The sequence below is a fragment of the Hipposideros armiger genome, unplaced genomic scaffold, assembly GCF_001890085.2.
Source record: "Hipposideros armiger isolate ML-2016 unplaced genomic scaffold, ASM189008v1 scaffold_92, whole genome shotgun sequence".
Taxonomy (NCBI): domain Eukaryota; kingdom Metazoa; phylum Chordata; class Mammalia; order Chiroptera; family Hipposideridae; genus Hipposideros; species Hipposideros armiger.
The window spans coordinates 1,156,337-1,174,320 of NW_017731442.1; the positions used below are offsets into that span (position 1 = coordinate 1,156,337).

The window sequence follows — 17,984 nt, forward strand, 5'->3', positions numbered from 1 at the left end:
TTTTTATAACTACCAATCTGTATTTCTTATCCCTTCACCTTTTTCACTCTGTTCCCCATTTCTCAGCATTATAAATCTAGTACTCATCTGAGGAATAGAATTTTTAAATTATAATAACTTTGGTGTTTTGGTCTGTGTTTGGGTCAGACTGTACCTGAGGAAAGGAAGAGGGGAAACCAGAATCTGCAAAATCTACGACTCTCCTTGTCTTCCTGAAGCTGAAGCTATGTTTGCCATCAATGCAGATGGAGTGGGAGATGCCAAAGACTGAATCATTGGGTTTTTTCCTGTGATAAACCTAAGTGCTGCAGCCTAATGGAGAAGACTGCTCCCTGGGGTTCTTCGCAGGCCTCTTCCTGTTGTGACTTCCAGAAACAGGCTTCCAGAAAAACAGCTATTGTATCAGCTTTTCTGATGATGTAAACAGGAGACAGGTCAGTAGTCACAAACTGATCTGAAATGTTTATTCCTTTGAGAGTGTATTAATCTCTGTGTGAATTCTTTGGTTTTGGTGGGGGCGGTGTATGGAATACCTTTGACATAGTGCCTTGAGGTTGACTCAGGACTGACAGCTGGACAATCTTGTCTCCAAAAAAGACCTGACTCTTCTCTGTCTGAATAATGTTGAAAAAAATGCCTGAGTTATGTGGCAAAGGGAATGGGTCTCCTGACAGGTTTTTTTTCCTCTGTCAGTAAAACTGTCAGTCAGAGGTTTTTAAGTTTGTATGCCTGAAGTAACTTACGTAAGAATTTGTTTTAGTTAAGGGGCACAGAGCAGACCTGCTGGGGCACCAGCCCTTCACCCTCTACTTTGCTTGGGATTTTTTTTTTTTTTACTGCTCAGAGCAACTCAAGATAATTCTGGAATTTTAGGCATTCCAGAGGCTAAGTAAGTAGATTCAGCGTAGGTCTGCTAATAAAGTAGTTATTTGTACTAAATGTGCTGTTTATAGAAGTTATTCTGGTATGAGCTAAGTATGCAAGATAGGGCCTTCATAATATCTGTTTGGTACTGATAGAGGTGATCAATTTCTATTGCTTTAAAACTGAAAACTTAAAACAGAAATCTACATTCAGATGACTGAGCTTTTATTGTCCTTCAACCTAATAGACTATTACAAGATGGATATACAGTAGCTTTCCTGTGGCCTTTGTTTTTATTCTATAAGTCTCTGTAGAGGCCTGATACTTGCCTGGATTATTCTACTTCAGGGGTTTGAGATACTCTTCTTCCCCGTCAAACTTTTCTACTCAGGCTGGGTTTTAACCAGCTCTTCCAGTTTCAAACGGCATCTCAGCTAGTATTGGAAGTGAAAGAAAGGCAGTGAAAATATCTACGGTTGCCTGTGTTGATCTGACTATATGTAGGGAGATAGGCAGATACAGTCACTTTAATGCAGCTTTGTTTTAAAAGCAGTTCTACTGTTTCCTGGCTTTAAAGACAGTATCTCTCAGGTCTTCTTTCATTTCTATACCACAAAACCTGAGATGGTATAATAAAGCCACAGTGACAGATTCTAGAATGAAAGCTTCTTGTTTAAAAGCATCTCAGCCTTTTAGACCTATAAAGTATTTAAGTGCCTTTGACCTAGAAAATTGTCTCAATTTTTCTTGTAGGGGTGGGATTAAGCTTTGTGCTGCTGGTTCTAAGTGAACAGGAGAGGGTCAGGAACACCTGCTTAGGTGGACTAGACCCTAATAGGTTAAAATCAGCTCTCTGCCTATGTTTTACGTGTAACTAAAATTTTCACTAAAATAACTAACCAAAGAGCTTATTCTGAACTATTTGGTATTGCTTTTCTACTTGTCTGCAACAGCCTCTGTATTAGAAAACAATTATGGAAGTGTCAAGAATGAGCTGATAACAAATAAACAAAGGGGAATATAATCACTTCTAGTCAAATTTGGTTTATTTTAAGTTTGTACCAAAATATATTCCAGGCAACTCTTCAGATTGATTCAGTCTCATAAGCCGTATGTACTGTTGTCATTCCAAAAGCAGCCAAGACTCTGGAAGTCAAGTGAGTGGTCCAGCCCCTTGGCCCAGGAATACAGTTAGAAGCCACATGATAGGTGAGAAGAGGGCAATATCCATGCACTGCCCTGACCCTTCCTTTTATCCTGGTAGGTAGGGTGTGGTCTTAGGACTGTATACTTTGGTGTTGAATATTAATCAGTGAAAAAGATTAGAGAGTACAAGTTCTGTGTTTTGTTCCTATAGCGCTTTGAAGTTCATTCACCTTACCAGCAGTTGGAAGGCAACCTTCAGTTCTCTACCTGTACTCAACCCCAGGACAGGTGCCATACTAGTCTTGATTTTTCAAGAATTTACTTAAGGGAGAGAACAGAAACCCAGGCCTCAAGTATTTCCCCAATTTCAGATTAGTTAAGGGATTAGAATAAATTAATCAGTGGACAATAGGCAAGAAATTGGGAATGATAGCAGGTATTGGTCAGATCTAGGAGTCAGGACACTCCCTTAACCAGTCTTGCTCAGTTTCCTGATCTAAGCAGAGTCTAAGGGAAAACAGACTTGATTTTTGTCCCCCGTAATAAGTAGTGGTATTTCTCAAGTCATGAAGGTCATGGAAATGTGATTAGTCTCCTAAAATTACTTTCAGTTCTTCCAGGTCCTTCTGGAAAGCTGAATCCTAGGGAGACAAGAGAATAAGACTAGGATTCAAAATCTAAGCCAACATTTCCCAAACCACTGGTACCCAATAAGAAGGGCCCTTTGCTTCCTTTCTGAGCTGTTATCATAGCGCCTACATGCAAAAGTGTAGACTCTTTTCTAGGGAAGTAAGATCTCAAGGGAAGATTTTCTTTTCCTAAAAAGGCCATGTGATGACTCAGTGATGGAACCCAGTGTTAGAAATGCTCTTAAAAACATTACCTCATTAGTGACATCTGGCAGTTCCAAGGCCAGCTTCACCCACTGTCTAGCTTCCGAGTTTCTTCCTAGTTCTCTGTAGCACTGAGAAGAGACAAGAGTGAAAACCTGGGAGAAATACCACCAGGAGACTAGAAAGGGATGCATAGGTACGCTTTCAGGAATTCCCAGAATATCAACATACAGGATTTTCATGTGTTGAAATAGTTAGGTGAGTTTACCTTGGAAATATATACCCTTGCTGCTTTGGAAAATCCTGGCTGTAGTTCTTCAGCCTGGAGAAGGGAGGAAGGCGTTTCAGTGAGGTATTCTCAAAGTCAAGTCAGGCTCTGAAGTATATTAGAGATTTCCAGTCCCCTATCAAGAGACTGATTTAGTGGGTCTGGGAATTTATGTTTTTTAATGAGCTCTCCAGATAGTTCTGATTTTCCCATAGAACAGGCAAACAAAATTGCCCCCTTCAGGAACCCCTCCCAACAATGTCCTTAGGAAAAACAGGTCACCCAGGCAGTTTGGGCTGCTGTCCACCCCTCCCTTCGATACCTTTAGGAAGCTGTGGAGGGCATCCTGCACTGTAGCACTGGGAGGGCTTTCAAACAAGGCTGTAGCGGTTTTTCTTTCTAGCCAGCTCAGGTGAGCAACCTGCCACCAAAAGATAAAAAGTTTTAAGTATTTTTAGGAAAATTGAATATGCTGTACTGAAAACAAACAAGGCTGGGTAACATGACCAGTAACGTGACCATTCAGAGGAAATGGCACTTGAGCCAGGCTGCGGACCCTGTTGCCAAATTTTCACTGCAAGGAGATCAGGACACTTAGAGCCCTTGTGTCAAACCCTGGAATTTAGCTCACCTGGTAGCACCACCTGCCAAGGAGAAAGTGAGCCATGGGGTTTTCTGGCTGAAGAGCAAGGGCTTTGTCCACATGCTCCTGAGGGGAAAAATGTAAACATAAACTAACATGAGACAACAGAGTTGCTAAGGGAAGAGGGGCAAATCATAGAGGCCATAGGAACACCCTTAGCTAGGAGTTAGGATGGAGCAGGGAGTATGGATTAGACCAGCACAAGGGAAGGAAGAGAAGCCTTTCCTCACCTTGAAGCTAAAGCCACTCTGGATGCGCCGCTGGATGCCCTCATGCTCAGCCAGCTGACCACAAAGCACGGCATACCTAAGGGGGAAGCGAAGCAAGCTCAGGGGCAAGGAATGGGCTTCCCACCCAGGGTCTAACTGCACTGCCCGTTACCCCTGCACCCTCAACTAGAGCTGAAAATATAATTTCCATCTATTTATAATTCCTCTTCACAGGTCTGTGTTCCCAGCTCATAGTCTTTAACAAACATAGTGGTAGGCTCTCCAAAATATACATACTAGGCACAAAAAAGCTGGGTCCTCCACAGCAAATCTCTTATACTTAATATTTAGGCAAGGTCTCGGTCCAAATCTCCAACAGATTTCCCCTCATAATGAGTACAGCCATAGGTGTCATAAAAATTTTAAATCTCTAAAATGAGGTCTTCTAATAATCAGCATCGAAGTGTAAGAGACCTGAGTACATTGCTTTTTGTTTCCTGAGGAGACACACTGGTAAACTGTACTGGAAAACTGGACAAATTGGGATGAGATACTGTAGCAATTTCTAATGTTAACTTGAGAACCAATAGTAACAGAGGAAGACAGGCCTCTGATTTCAGCCCTCTCCTTCACATCCTCCCCAAGAAATAAAGCCAGCCAGCTTTCCACCTCCTGTCTTCAAAAACAAAGGTCTCATTACCCATCCCTCCAGCACTGTTTCTAGAAGCACAGTTGACATTAAAGGAGTGTTTAAAGGCCCAGGTTGCCTTTTCATATATTCACTAAATATTTGGGGGTATTTTTATCAGATACTTCCAGAGGCTCATTTTCATGTTTAGTCTAAACAGCTGTCCCCCAAGAATAGCTAAGAAAGTATGAGGCCAGTTTCCATCTTTGGGAGCCCAGGAGCCCCAAGAAAGCCCACAGGGAAGCAGCACCTGTGACACCCAGAAAAGTGACCTGGCCTCTGAGAAGAGCTCTTGCAGAGATAAAGTTTCAGCAACAGATAAATAGCATCTCTCAGCTCACAATCTTAGGACAGAGATACGGAAAGCAAGGTGGGAAAGGAACATTTTCACTAATAACTCTGAGGTGCTAGAACCAGTCCCCAGGATACAAGTTGGCCCTGACCCATGGAAGTTGGCAGAACTTTGCCTCACAGGAGACCACAAACTGGGCTGATGTTTTTGTAGGCTAATAAATCGGCTACTCAACTTCCTGGGGTTGAACTCACTTCCACTTTTCCTCATGCAAGCCATGCAAAGAAGCCCAAGTCCCTGCCAGCCAGAAGTAGCAGCTAGGGGAAAAAGGAGGTTGTGCAGGAGAGGAGAGCTGCCAGTTGTCCCAGTCTCCCTGAGAAGTCAAGAACCCACAAGTTTTGTAGCTCGGGTGACTTTCACAAAGCTGCTCATTTCTCCATGCCCCAACAGAAAAAAGCTTGTGCTCGCCCCTGCCTCACCTCAAGGCACCTGCCAAAGAAAACTTCCCTGGGTCCCCAGCTGGGGATAGGGCGGGGCATATGGGAATACAGGCCAGAGCTCCCTCTCCTGGTTCCTCTGGCAAATGCCTTTGTGGCCAAGGCAAAGAGAAGAAAGTGCCCCCGCCCCCGCCCGCCCCTCCTCCCCCAACCTATGCTGGCTCTTTCCGGGACGCTGCAGGGTGTCATTACCATTGGTGACATTCAGCACTCTCATCCCCCTTCTCCAGGGCCGCCTCTGCTGCTTCCTTTCCTGTAGGACAAAGGTGATCCAGAGTTGACAAGGGCCCCCATGCACATTCCAAAGAAGGGGCTGCGGGAAGGATGACTGCTCCAGCTTTCACCAGTGCCTACCTAACCTGGATTGTTGGAAATAGTTGTGAACTTACACAACTCCTCAGATAGTTTTAGTCTCAAACCTTATGCATTTTTAATGAAAAAGCTGCAAATAGCTTCTCAGGGATGACTTCTGCTTCCCTTCCCATCTCTGTCGTCAGCTGCCTCAGCGACTTGTTTTTATAACACCCACCTGATGTGCTCACAGCACTTCAAATATAAAAGGACCCAACGCCAACCTGAAACTGTCCCCATCAGGCCTTACCCCCATTTTGCTCTGGGTTCTGTGGACAAGCTTCAAGGTGTCCATGAATCCCTCTGAAGTTGTATAAAATTTTAGGTATATATGCATTTTATTAAGGAAAGCGTCCACAGGTTTGATAAAATTCTTAAAAGGATCTATGATCCAAAAACATTAATCACAGCTCTAGGCTGAAACTCCTCACCAGAACCAAATGGACTGAGGTATGACCAGAGATGATTTTTCGCTTAGTCTTAACTAAGTTTTCTAGGCACCAAGACTAACAGAAATCGAGGCCTAAACAAATAAAAGCTCTCAACAAGGGTCCCCCAGAGTGTCAAGGAGCCCAGAGCCCTTCAGGTAAGGACATCATGTTCACAATGGAGAAAAGAGCATCCTGCAAAATGGGACTTCTTTGACTAAAATGGAGAGGGCTTGGCAGGGAACATGGAGAAAATGGAACAAAAGTAATGTGTTGCGGTGGTAGGCTGGCTAATCAGAAATGTTTCCTCATGCTTAAGTGATAGTAATTATGGTATAATGTTGTATGTGCAACAAATACATTTTTAAGACAGCTAATGAGAACCCTGCATCCCCTTTCCAAACAGAAGGATCACATGGCCCCACAGTGAGGGACATTACATTGTCTTATGGGGTTTCTCTCTGCCCTCTTTCAAAGCACTATCTCACTAGGAAAAAAATAGTAAAGAATGTGAACCAGTTCCTACCAAGCTAGACATAGGGGTGAACAGATATTGCCTAGAATACCACAGAATGGCTGCCTCCTGGTGGTGCACCTTCTATAGATAGAACAAAATAAAGAACTTCAGATCCAGCAAGGATGGTCTTAAAAAGCTAGTGTCCCAGAGCAGGGCATTCCAAGATGCTCCATAGTCATCTGACCTCCAGCAGGAAGAGACTTGTCCAGGGTGCTAAGCGTGGGAAGCCAGACCAGACCAGTGTTGGCTGGGCCGCTCCTCCACCTTCAGTGTTCGTGCTGGCTACTAGTACTAATAAAAGATGATCAGTGATCAAAGGGAAAGGAAAGGTTCTGTTACTACCAAAAATCAGCCCAAAAGCAGGCCAGAATCCTCACCTGAAATTTAGAAGGGAAAGCAGAAACTGTTTTAAAAACAAAGCAGGGTGATGATTGGTTAGCTCAGTTGGTTGGAGCGTGGTGCTGATAACACCAACTTTGCCGGTTCAATCCCCACATGGGCCACTGTGAGCTGTGCCCTCCCTAAAAAGAGTCAACTATGCTACTGTAGCATGAAAGCAACGTGTAACCAAGGACGATGGCTATTCCCCAATAAAATTATTAAAAAAAAAAAAAAAGCAAAAAGTAATTAAGTACCTTTTGTTAAAACTTCTAGGGATTTTTGTGAAGACCTGTGTCAATAAACATTTGACTTAATTGGCCTGTTCTTTCTATATCGACTTGCTAATTCTACAATTGTTTAGAATAATGACCTTGAGATACTGTCAGAATCTATATTATCAAAGATTCAATAATGTTTGCAAGGCTGAATTTATAAAAAAAGGGAAAGCAGACGAATCCACTTTAGATAACTGATGGTGCGTAACTCAGGGGGGATGTGACTAGGCAGGACACATCTTCCCCACAAACCAGTCGGTTTTTAAAGTCCCAGGATTCTCAGTGACCTCATGACGGATAAGCCCTGAGCCTGGTGTAAGTCAGATGTACCCTATCCCCCAGGACACAGACTTGGCAACACAGTTGCTAAGTAGATCCCAGGGACTCCTAACCTAGAAGTATTCTCCCAAACTGTTCCTTACAGGTGCTCACCAAACACTCCACTCATAGTCTTAGAACTCCTGCCCCACAGCCTCCATAATTCAAACCAGATTCCTAAACCACAGCAAAAAACCTCTTCAGATTAAGAAAGGTTTTGCGGGCTGGCCGAGTGGCACATTGGTTAAGAACTGGCTTGAGATGCCCGGTTCGGATCCCACATATGAGGGCCAGTGACACTGCCCTCTACAGCTAAGATGGTAAACAACAGCTCGACCTGGAGCTGGGCTGCCGTGAGTTGCCAGCGATGGCGTAGGCTGCAGCCCCTGCTGCAGTGGGTTGCCATGGGCTACCGTGTGTAGCCGGCAGCCGCCATGAGCGGCCATCCAGAAGCAGGCGACTGATCTGTCTCGCCCGGGAAGAGCGCAATGATGGTGCCAACTTGGGCCAGTGAAGCAACGTCCTCCACAACTAGACTGAAGAACAAAAGGACAGCAACTTGTCTGTTCCCCTTCCCCCAATTCCCCAATAAAATCTTTAAAAAAAAAAAAAGGTTTTGCCAACTCTTTCTGTTTGGGGAATAAGAACAAAGGATTATGTTGATATGATACAAGTACTCCTAAAAATGCTCACCTGTGTTCCTCAATCACCACACAGTGCAGAGAAGCAGAGGCCATCTCTGTTTCAATCAAGGAAGCAGGGGTCGATGGGAGCCAGAGTTTATCCCTAGTGAGTAGCTGAGCCACCACTTCCCTGACATTCTGCATCTTGGTGGTTTCCCTGGGCCCCAAGCAAATAGGCTGGCTCTACCCCCACAGTCAAATCAGTCACCTTCCCACCAGGAGCCTGTCAGCACTTACCGTTTAGGGCATATGACTTCTTCTCGCTCACCTCCTCTGTGAGCTCACACATGTCACTGTAGGCCCGGGCCAGGCGCCAGAGAAAGTCCTGCCGACTTCCATACTATAGACCAAACAGAGAGGGGTGAGGCCCCCCTTCCCTCAGCCACAGAGAACTGAGGCTCTGGCCTCCCCTACACCCTTGGTTTGAGTTTCCAAGCTAGTGTGTAAAAAATGCTGACTGATGTCGGGCCAGCCTCATGCACAGCCCTCCACCCTGACACAACCCCCCTCATGCAGTTAGTTAACTAATGACACTCTCTCTTGCCAACAGATCGCACTACCTACAGAGAGGGCATTCTGGCCTCCTAATACTGCAAAGAGGAATCAACTCCAAGATGTAGTGAGGCACAGCAAAAGATAAAATAGGTGAACATGTCCATGAAAAGGGAAAATTCTAATATTGGGGGCAGTTACACCTGGGTGAGCCTGAGGAGAAGAGAACTGCGGGTGAATGACCTACACACTTATCACTGATGTTGGAAACCAAGTGGGGCAGGCAGTTGGGGCTCTGCCTCAAGGGAAATAAAGTAGGAAAAGGACATTTCCAGTTCTTCGCATATTTCCCTCTACTGTGAGAGGTGGAGCCTTCTGCAGCATCTCTACAGGAGGCAGAGGGCTGTCTTCGGGAGGAAGCTCTGAAGGGGGCAGTAAACCGAGGCCTCTAGGGGCAGCGCTTAGTGCCCTTGGAAGAGGATGTGCAACCCTGCGGGGCAGGTGCAGAACCAGCCATCTTGCCCTCATTTCCCTTCCCATGTCACCTTGCAGGGTCAGTAACCACAGTGGCCTTCATTCCCTGGGGGTCAGGAGGGAGGAAGGGCGGTCTGGCGGCTGGAGCCTCACCGCTAACTTGTTGTTGAGCAGCAGCTGGAAGCCCTCCCGCTTGTTCTGCTCACTGCCCTGGTGCAGCTCGTCCGCCTGCTGCAGGAGGGGCAGCACATCCTCCAGGCCAGGGGAACCTTCGGCCTCCAGGGCTCTGGGCACCAGGCCTGAAGCCACCTCTGCCTCCAGGTCCACAGAATCCTTTCTTCCCATCTTCACTGTCTCACAGCTCACTTCATCTTCCCCATCTTCACTCTCCTTGTCAGAGTCCCGCTCATAGTCAGACTCAGCATTGGCTGTTGTATAACTGTGGCAGAGAAATGACAGGGTCAAGAGAGGGGATTATTCAGCCTTCGAGCGCTAGGGTCTGTCCCCCACCCGCAAAGAGGGACTCTGGCATTGCTGTCCAGAGCCCGGAGCCCTCCATATAGGGACCATTCCCCCCACTGAGGGGCAAAAATTAGTTCTCTAGAAAAAGCTCCCTATGGGAACCATGGGCTGGGGAAAATGATCCAGGAGGGGAAGAGTGACCAACTGAGGGCGCTGTGACAGTCAGGAGCTCACATGAGAACCCCTTGCGTAGCTACCACCAAGTCTGCCAGAAAATGGAGAAACAGAAAAAGCCTAGAAAAGTATGTACCAAAATGCTGCCAGTTATTCTCAGGATAGTAGAATTAAAGATAATTATTTTTCTATCTTTTTATATATGATTGTGTTAGTGAGCATATAGTCTTATAAATAAAAAAATGTTTAAGATAAAAATCTAAATGTAGGTGGAGCTCCTGAGCTAAATGGCTCACCAGGCTCAGCTTTGTCAATCATTTTTGCTTTATCAGCCAAAGGCACCTGCCAGAACCAACATGGGTGGGTTCCAGACTCTGAGGCAATGTACAGCCACAAATATCCACATTTTCTTTCTCAGTTCAACATGTACCTCTTTCCAAGTCAGCCACCAAACCTAAGCTACAATAGGAGTAGCCCCTGGGAATTGATGGTGTGGGGAGGCACTTGCAGCTGGAAGCAGGAGATGAGAAAAATGCAAACAGAACCCCCTGAGAAGGTATTTCTGGGGCCATCATAAGCCAGGGGTCTCCTAGGGAGCCCCAACTTTGATACACCCACTGAAGAGGAAGCCGAGTTTCTCTCAGATCTCAGCCTCCACCAGCAGCCAATTGGGAGCTAACTGCCAATCAGACAAAAACGAAACAGGGGAGAAGGTAAGACGTCCAGGGGCCAGACCCAGACACCAGAGAGCCCTCCACACTGCATGCAGGATTAGCAGGTTCGTAAGCCAGAAGGTTCAGAAGCACAGGGAAGATCTTAGGGTCATTTAGGGATAAGCCTTCCTCCATCCTGGAATGAAAGACAGGGGTAGGATCCTATCGCCACCCGCAGTGAGAGCTGGCCAGTCCCGCGAGGCAGGGAGGCTCTAGCAAGGCTGGCACAGTGAGGAGGCCTGTGTTTGCACCTCAGCCCCACTTGAAGGCGCCCTGCCTCACTGATCAGCAGCCCTGCTGCCTGGCGCGCAGTGGGCCAGCAAATGCTTGCTGAGTGAATGCCAAAAGCCCATGGGCTTCCAGGCTTGCGAAGAGATTGACTGTGTGCCAGAGCTACATGGGCTGCTGTGCCTATGTTCACATCATGCTCTCACACTTGGACCACCAACCCAGCCCTTGGAGAAATCCACCAGAGAGAGGGATGGCCCTTTTGCTTAACACACCCTGCAGCTTTTGAGATCAGCAGGGGACTGGCAGGGACCTTTGAAAAGGCCCTTTGGATCTGGTGCACTCAGAGGGAACATGGTGTTCCCAGAGTGGATCATGGACTGGAGGCTCCCTCGGAGCAAGGACAGCAGAACTATCCTACTCTACTTGAGGAGAGGCAACAAGCCAGTGATCAAGGACTCAGTTACACACATCTCCCCTCCTTCTGGCAATTAAGTTTCTTTCTTTGAACTCCTAAGCCCCATTAGAGGGGCTAACCTAAGTATTCCAAGACAACCGAGCATGACCCTGAGAGACTCTGAGTGGTGCGGAAGACCAATCTAAACAAGGTGATAAATGCCCAAGAAGGAGGTGAGGCCACAGGCAATCACTCTTGGCTGGGGTGCCTGGAAGGCTTGCTGGAGGAGGTGGTGTTTTAGGGCAAGTTGGGTTTTGACAGGGAGGGAACTAAATCTTTGGTACAATGCACTGGGGACAAGCTCACACACCCAACACAGTGATTCTGCCTCTACCACATTCAGTCGATCCCCTGGGAGCTCAAAGTTGCTATTTTACTTGGAAGAAAAAGGGAATACAGATTTTAGTGGACTAGAGTAGCCCATCAAATATTCTTATCTTTTTCATTCCTCAAAGAAGCACTCTTTCCCCTGGAGCCCACGTGTTCAAAGTCATTTCAGAGATTGTGGTCTCCTCCAAGAATTCCCCCTTAACCTACATTGCACTGACCATGGCAAAAAATTATTCTCTGTGGCCACTGGCCCAGATGGCAGCCAGCTAAACCAGAGTCTTGCGTCACACACCTCCCTTGCTTCTACATGCCACACAGTCAGTCATGGGGCTGAGCCTCCTGGAGATATAATTAAGAAAGCCACCCTTCCTCTCATCCCATCATAGGTGACTGGAAGGACTGCCCAGCTCGTATGGCCTTGGGAGCCCCAGTGAGCACCCACAAGCTTCCCTGGTTAAGTGCTGGCTCTCACTGCCCACAAAAATTTGTACAACTTCTTAAAATCATCAAGGGCCTTGAGTTCTACATCCTGGTCTTGGGCAGAGCTGTGACCTCTTCTGTTCTACCTTCTTAAAGTTCAAATGTCAATTCCCCACCCAAGTGACCTGTTTCCTTAGGTTGCATAAAGATGTTCCTTAAGTCTCAGGGCCCACTATCAACTACTTTGTCCTCCTTTCTTTTCAATCCAGCTATGTCAAATATTAATTTCATTTTTGCCCCTCCTCTAAAACAGCCCTTTGGAAGCATCTGCTAGCCCAGAGTTATTAGGTAAATTGACTAGAAAAGGGCCACTTCTATTAGCCCTTGAGAATACAAATAATAGAGATCAGACAGCCCAGGCATCAATGGTCATGAATGGAGGACTAAAGCTCTTTACCAAGACTTCACTTGTTTCAAGAGGCACCTGAGCAATAATCAAATCCAGCACAGATGTCCAATGGCAGTGACACGGAAAAAGAGAGTGATACTATTAATTTTCTTAGAAAACCAAATGAGGAGAGGCAGGAGAATATAATGGCACAAACAAGAAAACAAGGCTGAGATCTCTTTGGTAAGATGTGCTGAACACACTACTGCTATGGGCAGTGAGCTGTGGCAGCTCTTAGTCAATGGGAAGAACCCCCAAGGGCTGCATGCCACGTTTCCCCATGAAAGCCCTTCTGTGCCCTGATGACCAAGCCACGCCTCAGATCACAGACCCTCACCCCTGCAGATGAGCCCAGCTAAAGCGTGCACTTGGTAGTGGTACAACACTGGGCAAAGCACCAAATCTCACCAAGCCTCAAGAGAAACAGAGAAAAGGAGCACCTACTCTAGGATCCTTGTGAGGATTAAGTGAGGAAATAGCTCTAAAGTACTTAGCACAGTGTCTGTCAGAGGAAGAATAACCGTAGTTAATATTCTAAGGTGTTTCAGATAAAGAGGGACAATGCTGCGAAGATCGTCCAGAATGCGCATGTGTTTATAGCTAAATCAGCCGTTCTGGCCTGATGGAAGGCTCGGCTGTTCTCTGCGCCAATCTTTCCCTTGAGAAAGGTCAGCAGAGGCCACCAGAGAGGTCAGCCGCTAGATCATACGCAGGCCACCTCTACACTGGAGCTAGCAGCAGACAAGGGCAGATGTGGCCATTGATAGCATCCAACCCGCAACAAAAGATATTCATCCAGACTCCATGCTTGGGACCAAAATTTCAAAATGGCACTAGCGGTTTAAAATCAAAAGCCCTTAGCCTAACCAAGTTTGGTGGCTATCCACAAGACTCCTGCCTGCTGCCCTGTCTCACAGTAAGGCCTATGGTCAGAACTGCTGGGCCACCAATTACTCGTGACAGTCACCTCCCACCTGTAAATTTGGCAAGGGAGCATAAGCAAGCCTGCCCTGTGGGCAGGGGAGGGCTTCCAGGGGGAGGGGAACACACTCAGTGCTTAGAGAGCTCGAACCCAGCTTGGCCACTCAGCGAAGGAAATAAAGTCCCTGTGATATAACACAGGAAAATGCCCATCTAATGTTACAGGAAAAGAGTAAATAAACAAATACAACCATGTAAAAAACAACCCTACTCAGAGGAAAATAAAAGACGTAAGCAATAAGCACTGTTAAATTTCTGTTTGTACAACATAAAGTGGGTGATTTTTCCTATTTCAACTGTTCTGTATTTTATTTATTTATATGCTTACCTCGTTCCAAAAATTGTTTACAGCAGCTTGGTGTGAATTTTCCACTGATAAACATTACTATGACAAAATGTAACCCGGCTGGAGCCACAACTGCCTCCAGGAGAGACAACTCACCCCCCTTCGCTCTCAGCATCTGTGAACGTGGCTCCCGAGGTGGCCGTGAAGTAGACGGAGCTGGAGCCAGTGGAGTCACTCCTCTCCCGGGCAAACGGGAACCTTCGCCGCCGAGCCACTCTCTGGTTCTCTTCCATGTGGGATCTGAAAAGCAGGGTGGCATTAGGCCCCATCTAGCCCGTCGGTCCCCTAGCCATGAGGGAGCCTCTTACTACCACTCCTCATTAAAGGGCCAAGGACCGAGAAAATCCTGGATCTCTATACTCCGGAGAGCAACAAAGCATAGTTTAGGACCCAGCCTGCATGGGCAGAGCAGGCTAGTCAGAACAAAGCATTCAGCTGCTACAACAGACCATGAGGGCCCAAAAGCAGCAAACTTGTGCAAGGTAAGGTACCAAGCGCACGGCTTCCCTGCCAATTAGGTGAGAAGCTATAAAGCTGGCTTCCTCAGAGATAGACAGCAAAGGCCAGAACGCAGATCAGTGGAAAAAGCTGTAGGGGCAGGGAAAAGTTGGGGGCGGGGGACAAGGCAAGAGAGGAGGCTGCATTACTCACCGGACCTCCCCAACAATCTGCCCAGCGAGCCCCTGCAGGCTGCTCCTCAGTTCCTCTACCTCCCGCCGCAGTGCCACCAGACTGGTCAGCACAAAGTCCAGGCGGTCCAGCACCATCTCCTGCCCCTCTCGTGGAAGGCAGGACAGCACTGCAGCATCTCCAGCCTCACCTGGGACTGCCTGTAATGGCCTCGCTGAAGGAAAACAGGGGACAGTGATGCCCATGGAACATAGTGAGGAAAAGATCTTACACCTAGAACATTTACTTCTCACTGGAGTTCCATTTACAAGGACCCTTAAGGCTCAGACAGCATATGTTCACAGCTAAGTCCTGGTAACAAGTCCCAAGTAACTATACAGAAAAAAACATCAAGGTCCCAATCTCTAAACAAGAGCCCTCTGTTCCAAGAACCTCCCACACCAGGACCTTCAGCAGTACTGCACACCACTGTAAATACGGTAATACCTTGGTTTGCGAGCATAATTCGTTCCAGAAACAAACTACTCGTATTGCAAGACATCGCTCGTTTACCATGTTAAAATGTATTAGAAATGTTTGCTCATCTTGCGGAACACTTGCAAACCACATTACTCGCAATTCAAGGTTTTACTGTAATGTAAAATGCTTGCAAGAATGATGTACCTCAAAGGCAGCACAGCTGCTCTACTACAGTAAAAGAAAAACCTTTTGCTGACTACAGGCATACCTCGGACATATTGTGAGCTCAGTTCCAGATCACCACAATAAATACAGTATCCCAAAAAAGTGAGTCAGAATCTTTTGCTGTGAAGGTCTTGCCTTCAATTTACAAAAAACACATCTGTGATGTGCAGTAAAGCAAGATACAAAACGCAATATGCCTATATATAATGCCCCAATACTAGTCAATACCAACCACACAACAAAACTAAAATTAAGCTCACTCAAATTCTGATCTTTCACTTCACAAAGAATAGCAAACTCTGAGCTCCTCTCCAGAACTTTATCTAATATCATCAGAGAGGGGCAAAGAGAAAAGGGGCAGTTACTGACAGAAAAGGTACACTGGAAAAGCCCATCCAAACCCATTGGAAAAATACCATTGCCAAGCCCTGAATTGAGCACTTGGTAAATTCCAACAGTAAATTCTAGTAAACTGATAGCTACCTAAGGAAATTGTACTGGAAAGTGTGAAAACAGGAAAGAAACCAGAGAGATAGGACCCACAGTCCAGCAAGCATACATCTATTAAAGGAAATCTAGTAACAATCTCGGCCAGGTTACAATACAACCCAACAGTGTTCAAGAATGTAGAGCAAGAAAGATCCCTGGAAACATGGCTACTTTCTCCCAATCTCAGCAAAAGAAAGACTACCGCTAAGGAATTACAAACAAAACACAAGGAAAAGGAAGGAAAAACAAGCACACTTGCAACACTAGGTTACCACCAGGTTATAAAACGCTGGCAAACGGTTGCAATCTAAGGTGATAACTCTGAAGACTTTTCTAAAACTAAGTTTTCCAAACCACCTGGCATTTGGTAATCAGAGAAAACACTCGTTCCCAATTAACATGTTCTACAAACGAGGTCTGAACCAGCCCTGGATGCTTTGCTCAAATGAGTTAATTTAACATGAAAGTTCTGCAAAACTGAAAGCACTACCCATTTTAGCTGTGGCTGGCTTCCAGCCATATTCTGCTTCACCTGCAAGTAGGAGCACTCCCAGCCCATGCTGTGGAAAGTCCACAGGACCAACAACCAGGCCCAATCCTGCCACTTACTTGCTCTGTGACAACCTTCGGAAAGTTACACAATTGTTTTTAATCTTGATTTCATCATAAGGAGAATAAAACCACTTGGCCTAATCTCCAAGTTCCCTTCAATTTCCAATATGCAGTTTCATACGTAAGCCCCAGGACTTTTAATTCCTACAAGATTAGTTTTTCCTTTTGCCTACTTTTGGACTCTTCCCCTATTTATTAAACATCTCACCCAACAGTAAGTAAGTAAGTGCCTTTAATACATACATAGCACTACTGTGGCCAGAACTAAAAGTGAAAACTAAAGAACCTCTCCTGGGGTTATAGGAGAAAGAGTACAGAAGAGGGAGACTGCTTTCCTTTTCAATAAGCTTTCCTAAAAGGTGAAACCCCTGTCCACTGTCCTGTCCCACAGGTTCGGCTAAAGGCAGTCTGGACCCCTGGCCCATCCGTCTGCCGTGACTGCGGCCTCAGGGGACCGGCTCCTACCCTGGCGTCCCGGCTCTGAAGTCTGCGTGTAGTCCAGGTTGTTGGGCAGGGGCTGGCTCTGGCCATGGTGCCGGGTCCGTTTCCACCTCTGACTGTAAAGAGCACACAGGAATCCAACGCCCGCGGCGGTGCCCAGCAACAGTCCCAGCCCGGAACGGGCGCTGCCCAAAGCCCCCAGTCTAGACATGATGCACCTGCAGCCCGCGTATGCCACAGGGAGCAGGCGGGTTGGGGAAGAGAGATTCGTGAGCGTGGTCCACCCACCCCCACACCAAACCCCTAGAGATACCTCCTTGCCCCGATTACCCTCATCCCAATCCGGACCCTAAGGTTTCCGCCAGTGCCCAGGGCCTGACTCCCGCGCCTTTCTCCCAGCGTGGACCAGCCTCCCTTCCAACACGCCCCCTAGCCCTGATCCCTGAGTCAGGTTTCTGGGCCTCCACACCCTCCCCCCAGCCTCACGGCCCTGCAGACCACAAACCCGCCGCCTTGGCCGCAAACTCCTGGCCCCCCACGCGCCCTTTGAAAGTGCCGTGGCCTGGCCTGAGATAAACTCAGACTCTCACCGGGCGGGTCACCACCATGGCAGCAGCCGCCGCCGCCGCCGCCGCCCCACGCTGTCAATGACCGTGACGTCATTAAACGACGCCATCCGCCCCGCGCGCTGTTAGAAAGGCGCAGTAAGATGATCACCCCTAGGCTGTGCTTCTGGCTCTGTAATTCCCAGGGGGCGGGGCCACGGGCGCTGCCAGAGGGGTGGAGCCAGCAGAGAGGCGGGAAAGGGGAACAGACGCAGGGAGAGGAAGAAAGCTCGCTGACCTTTGGCCGAATGCTCGAGCTCCTGGAGTATCTTTCTACCTTCGCGCCTGTTGCTTGTGCCTAGATTGACTCATTCTCTACCTGGAAAACGCCACTCCCTCCCCACCTTTCCTTAACAGTCTGTCGTAACTCAGATTTCATTTGATTTCGGCTTAATTTGTTTATGCATTTTTAATCAAACCATTTACTAAACACTAGACAATAGCGTCTTTGGCAGATCAAATTAGAACAGATGAATTGTTGGTTTGCCACAAGAGGTTCATGAGTCCCCAGGGCCAGCTTCCTAAAAACTCTTATATATTTAAAAACGTATCATAGATACACACCCCAGCACTAAAAAATAATCTTAAATCTTACATTGTCATTA

The 17,984-nt window shown here is 46.9% G+C and overlaps 2 protein-coding genes across 4 annotated transcripts in view; one reads left to right on the forward strand and one right to left on the reverse strand.

Moving 5' to 3' along the window:
* Positions 1 to 1,802, forward strand: part of RAD51 (RAD51 recombinase) — a 42,694-nt gene extending 40,892 nt beyond the window's left edge. The window contains exon 10 of one of the 2 annotated variants that reach the window (XM_019645067.1): positions 148 to 1,802. In XM_019645067.1, the coding sequence (XP_019500612.1) occupies positions 148 to 271 (124 nt within the window). In that variant the 3' untranslated portion in view covers positions 272 to 1,802. The remainder of the gene's footprint in view (positions 1 to 147) is intronic. The other variant, XM_019645066.1, reaches the window with a different exon arrangement.
* A 90-nt stretch (positions 1,803 to 1,892) lies between these two features.
* RMDN3 (regulator of microtubule dynamics 3) lies at positions 1,893 to 17,475 on the reverse strand. 2 transcript variants are annotated; one of them, XM_019645063.1, is made up of 13 exons: positions 17,365 to 17,475; positions 16,799 to 16,992; positions 14,570 to 14,762; positions 14,015 to 14,158; positions 9,513 to 9,798; positions 8,631 to 8,733; positions 5,633 to 5,693; positions 3,985 to 4,060; positions 3,743 to 3,820; positions 3,434 to 3,532; positions 3,112 to 3,165; positions 2,894 to 2,974; positions 1,893 to 2,651 (listed from the first exon to the last, which is right to left on the reverse strand). In XM_019645063.1, the coding sequence occupies exons 2-13, from the start codon at positions 16,983 to 16,985 to the stop codon at positions 2,598 to 2,600; spliced, it is 1,416 nt and encodes a 471-aa protein (XP_019500608.1). In that variant the 5' UTR covers positions 16,986 to 16,992; positions 17,365 to 17,475; the 3' UTR covers positions 1,893 to 2,597. The 2 variants fall into 2 exon arrangements, with proteins under 2 accessions (XP_019500608.1, XP_019500610.1); XM_019645065.1 differs by lacking the exon at positions 17,365 to 17,475 and adding an exon at positions 17,280 to 17,355.
* Positions 17,476 to 17,984: the final 509 nt, after the last annotated feature.

What these genes read in the sequence shown, in the direction of transcription:
- RMDN3 (XM_019645063.1), bottom strand. Translation starts at nt 16,985, where the DNA reads ATGTCTAGACTGGGGGCTTTGGGCAGCGCCCGTTCCGGGCTGGGACTG. An exon ending in GATGCTGAGAGCGAAGGGGG is followed by an intron (nt 9,799 to 14,014) that starts GTGAGTTGTCTC and finishes TCTCTGCCACAG; the next exon opens with TTATACAACAGCCAATGCTG. An exon ending in AGTGCTGAATGTCACCAATG is followed by an intron (nt 4,061 to 5,632) that starts GTAATGACACCC and finishes CTTCCCCCTTAG; the next exon opens with GTATGCCGTGCTTTGTGGTC.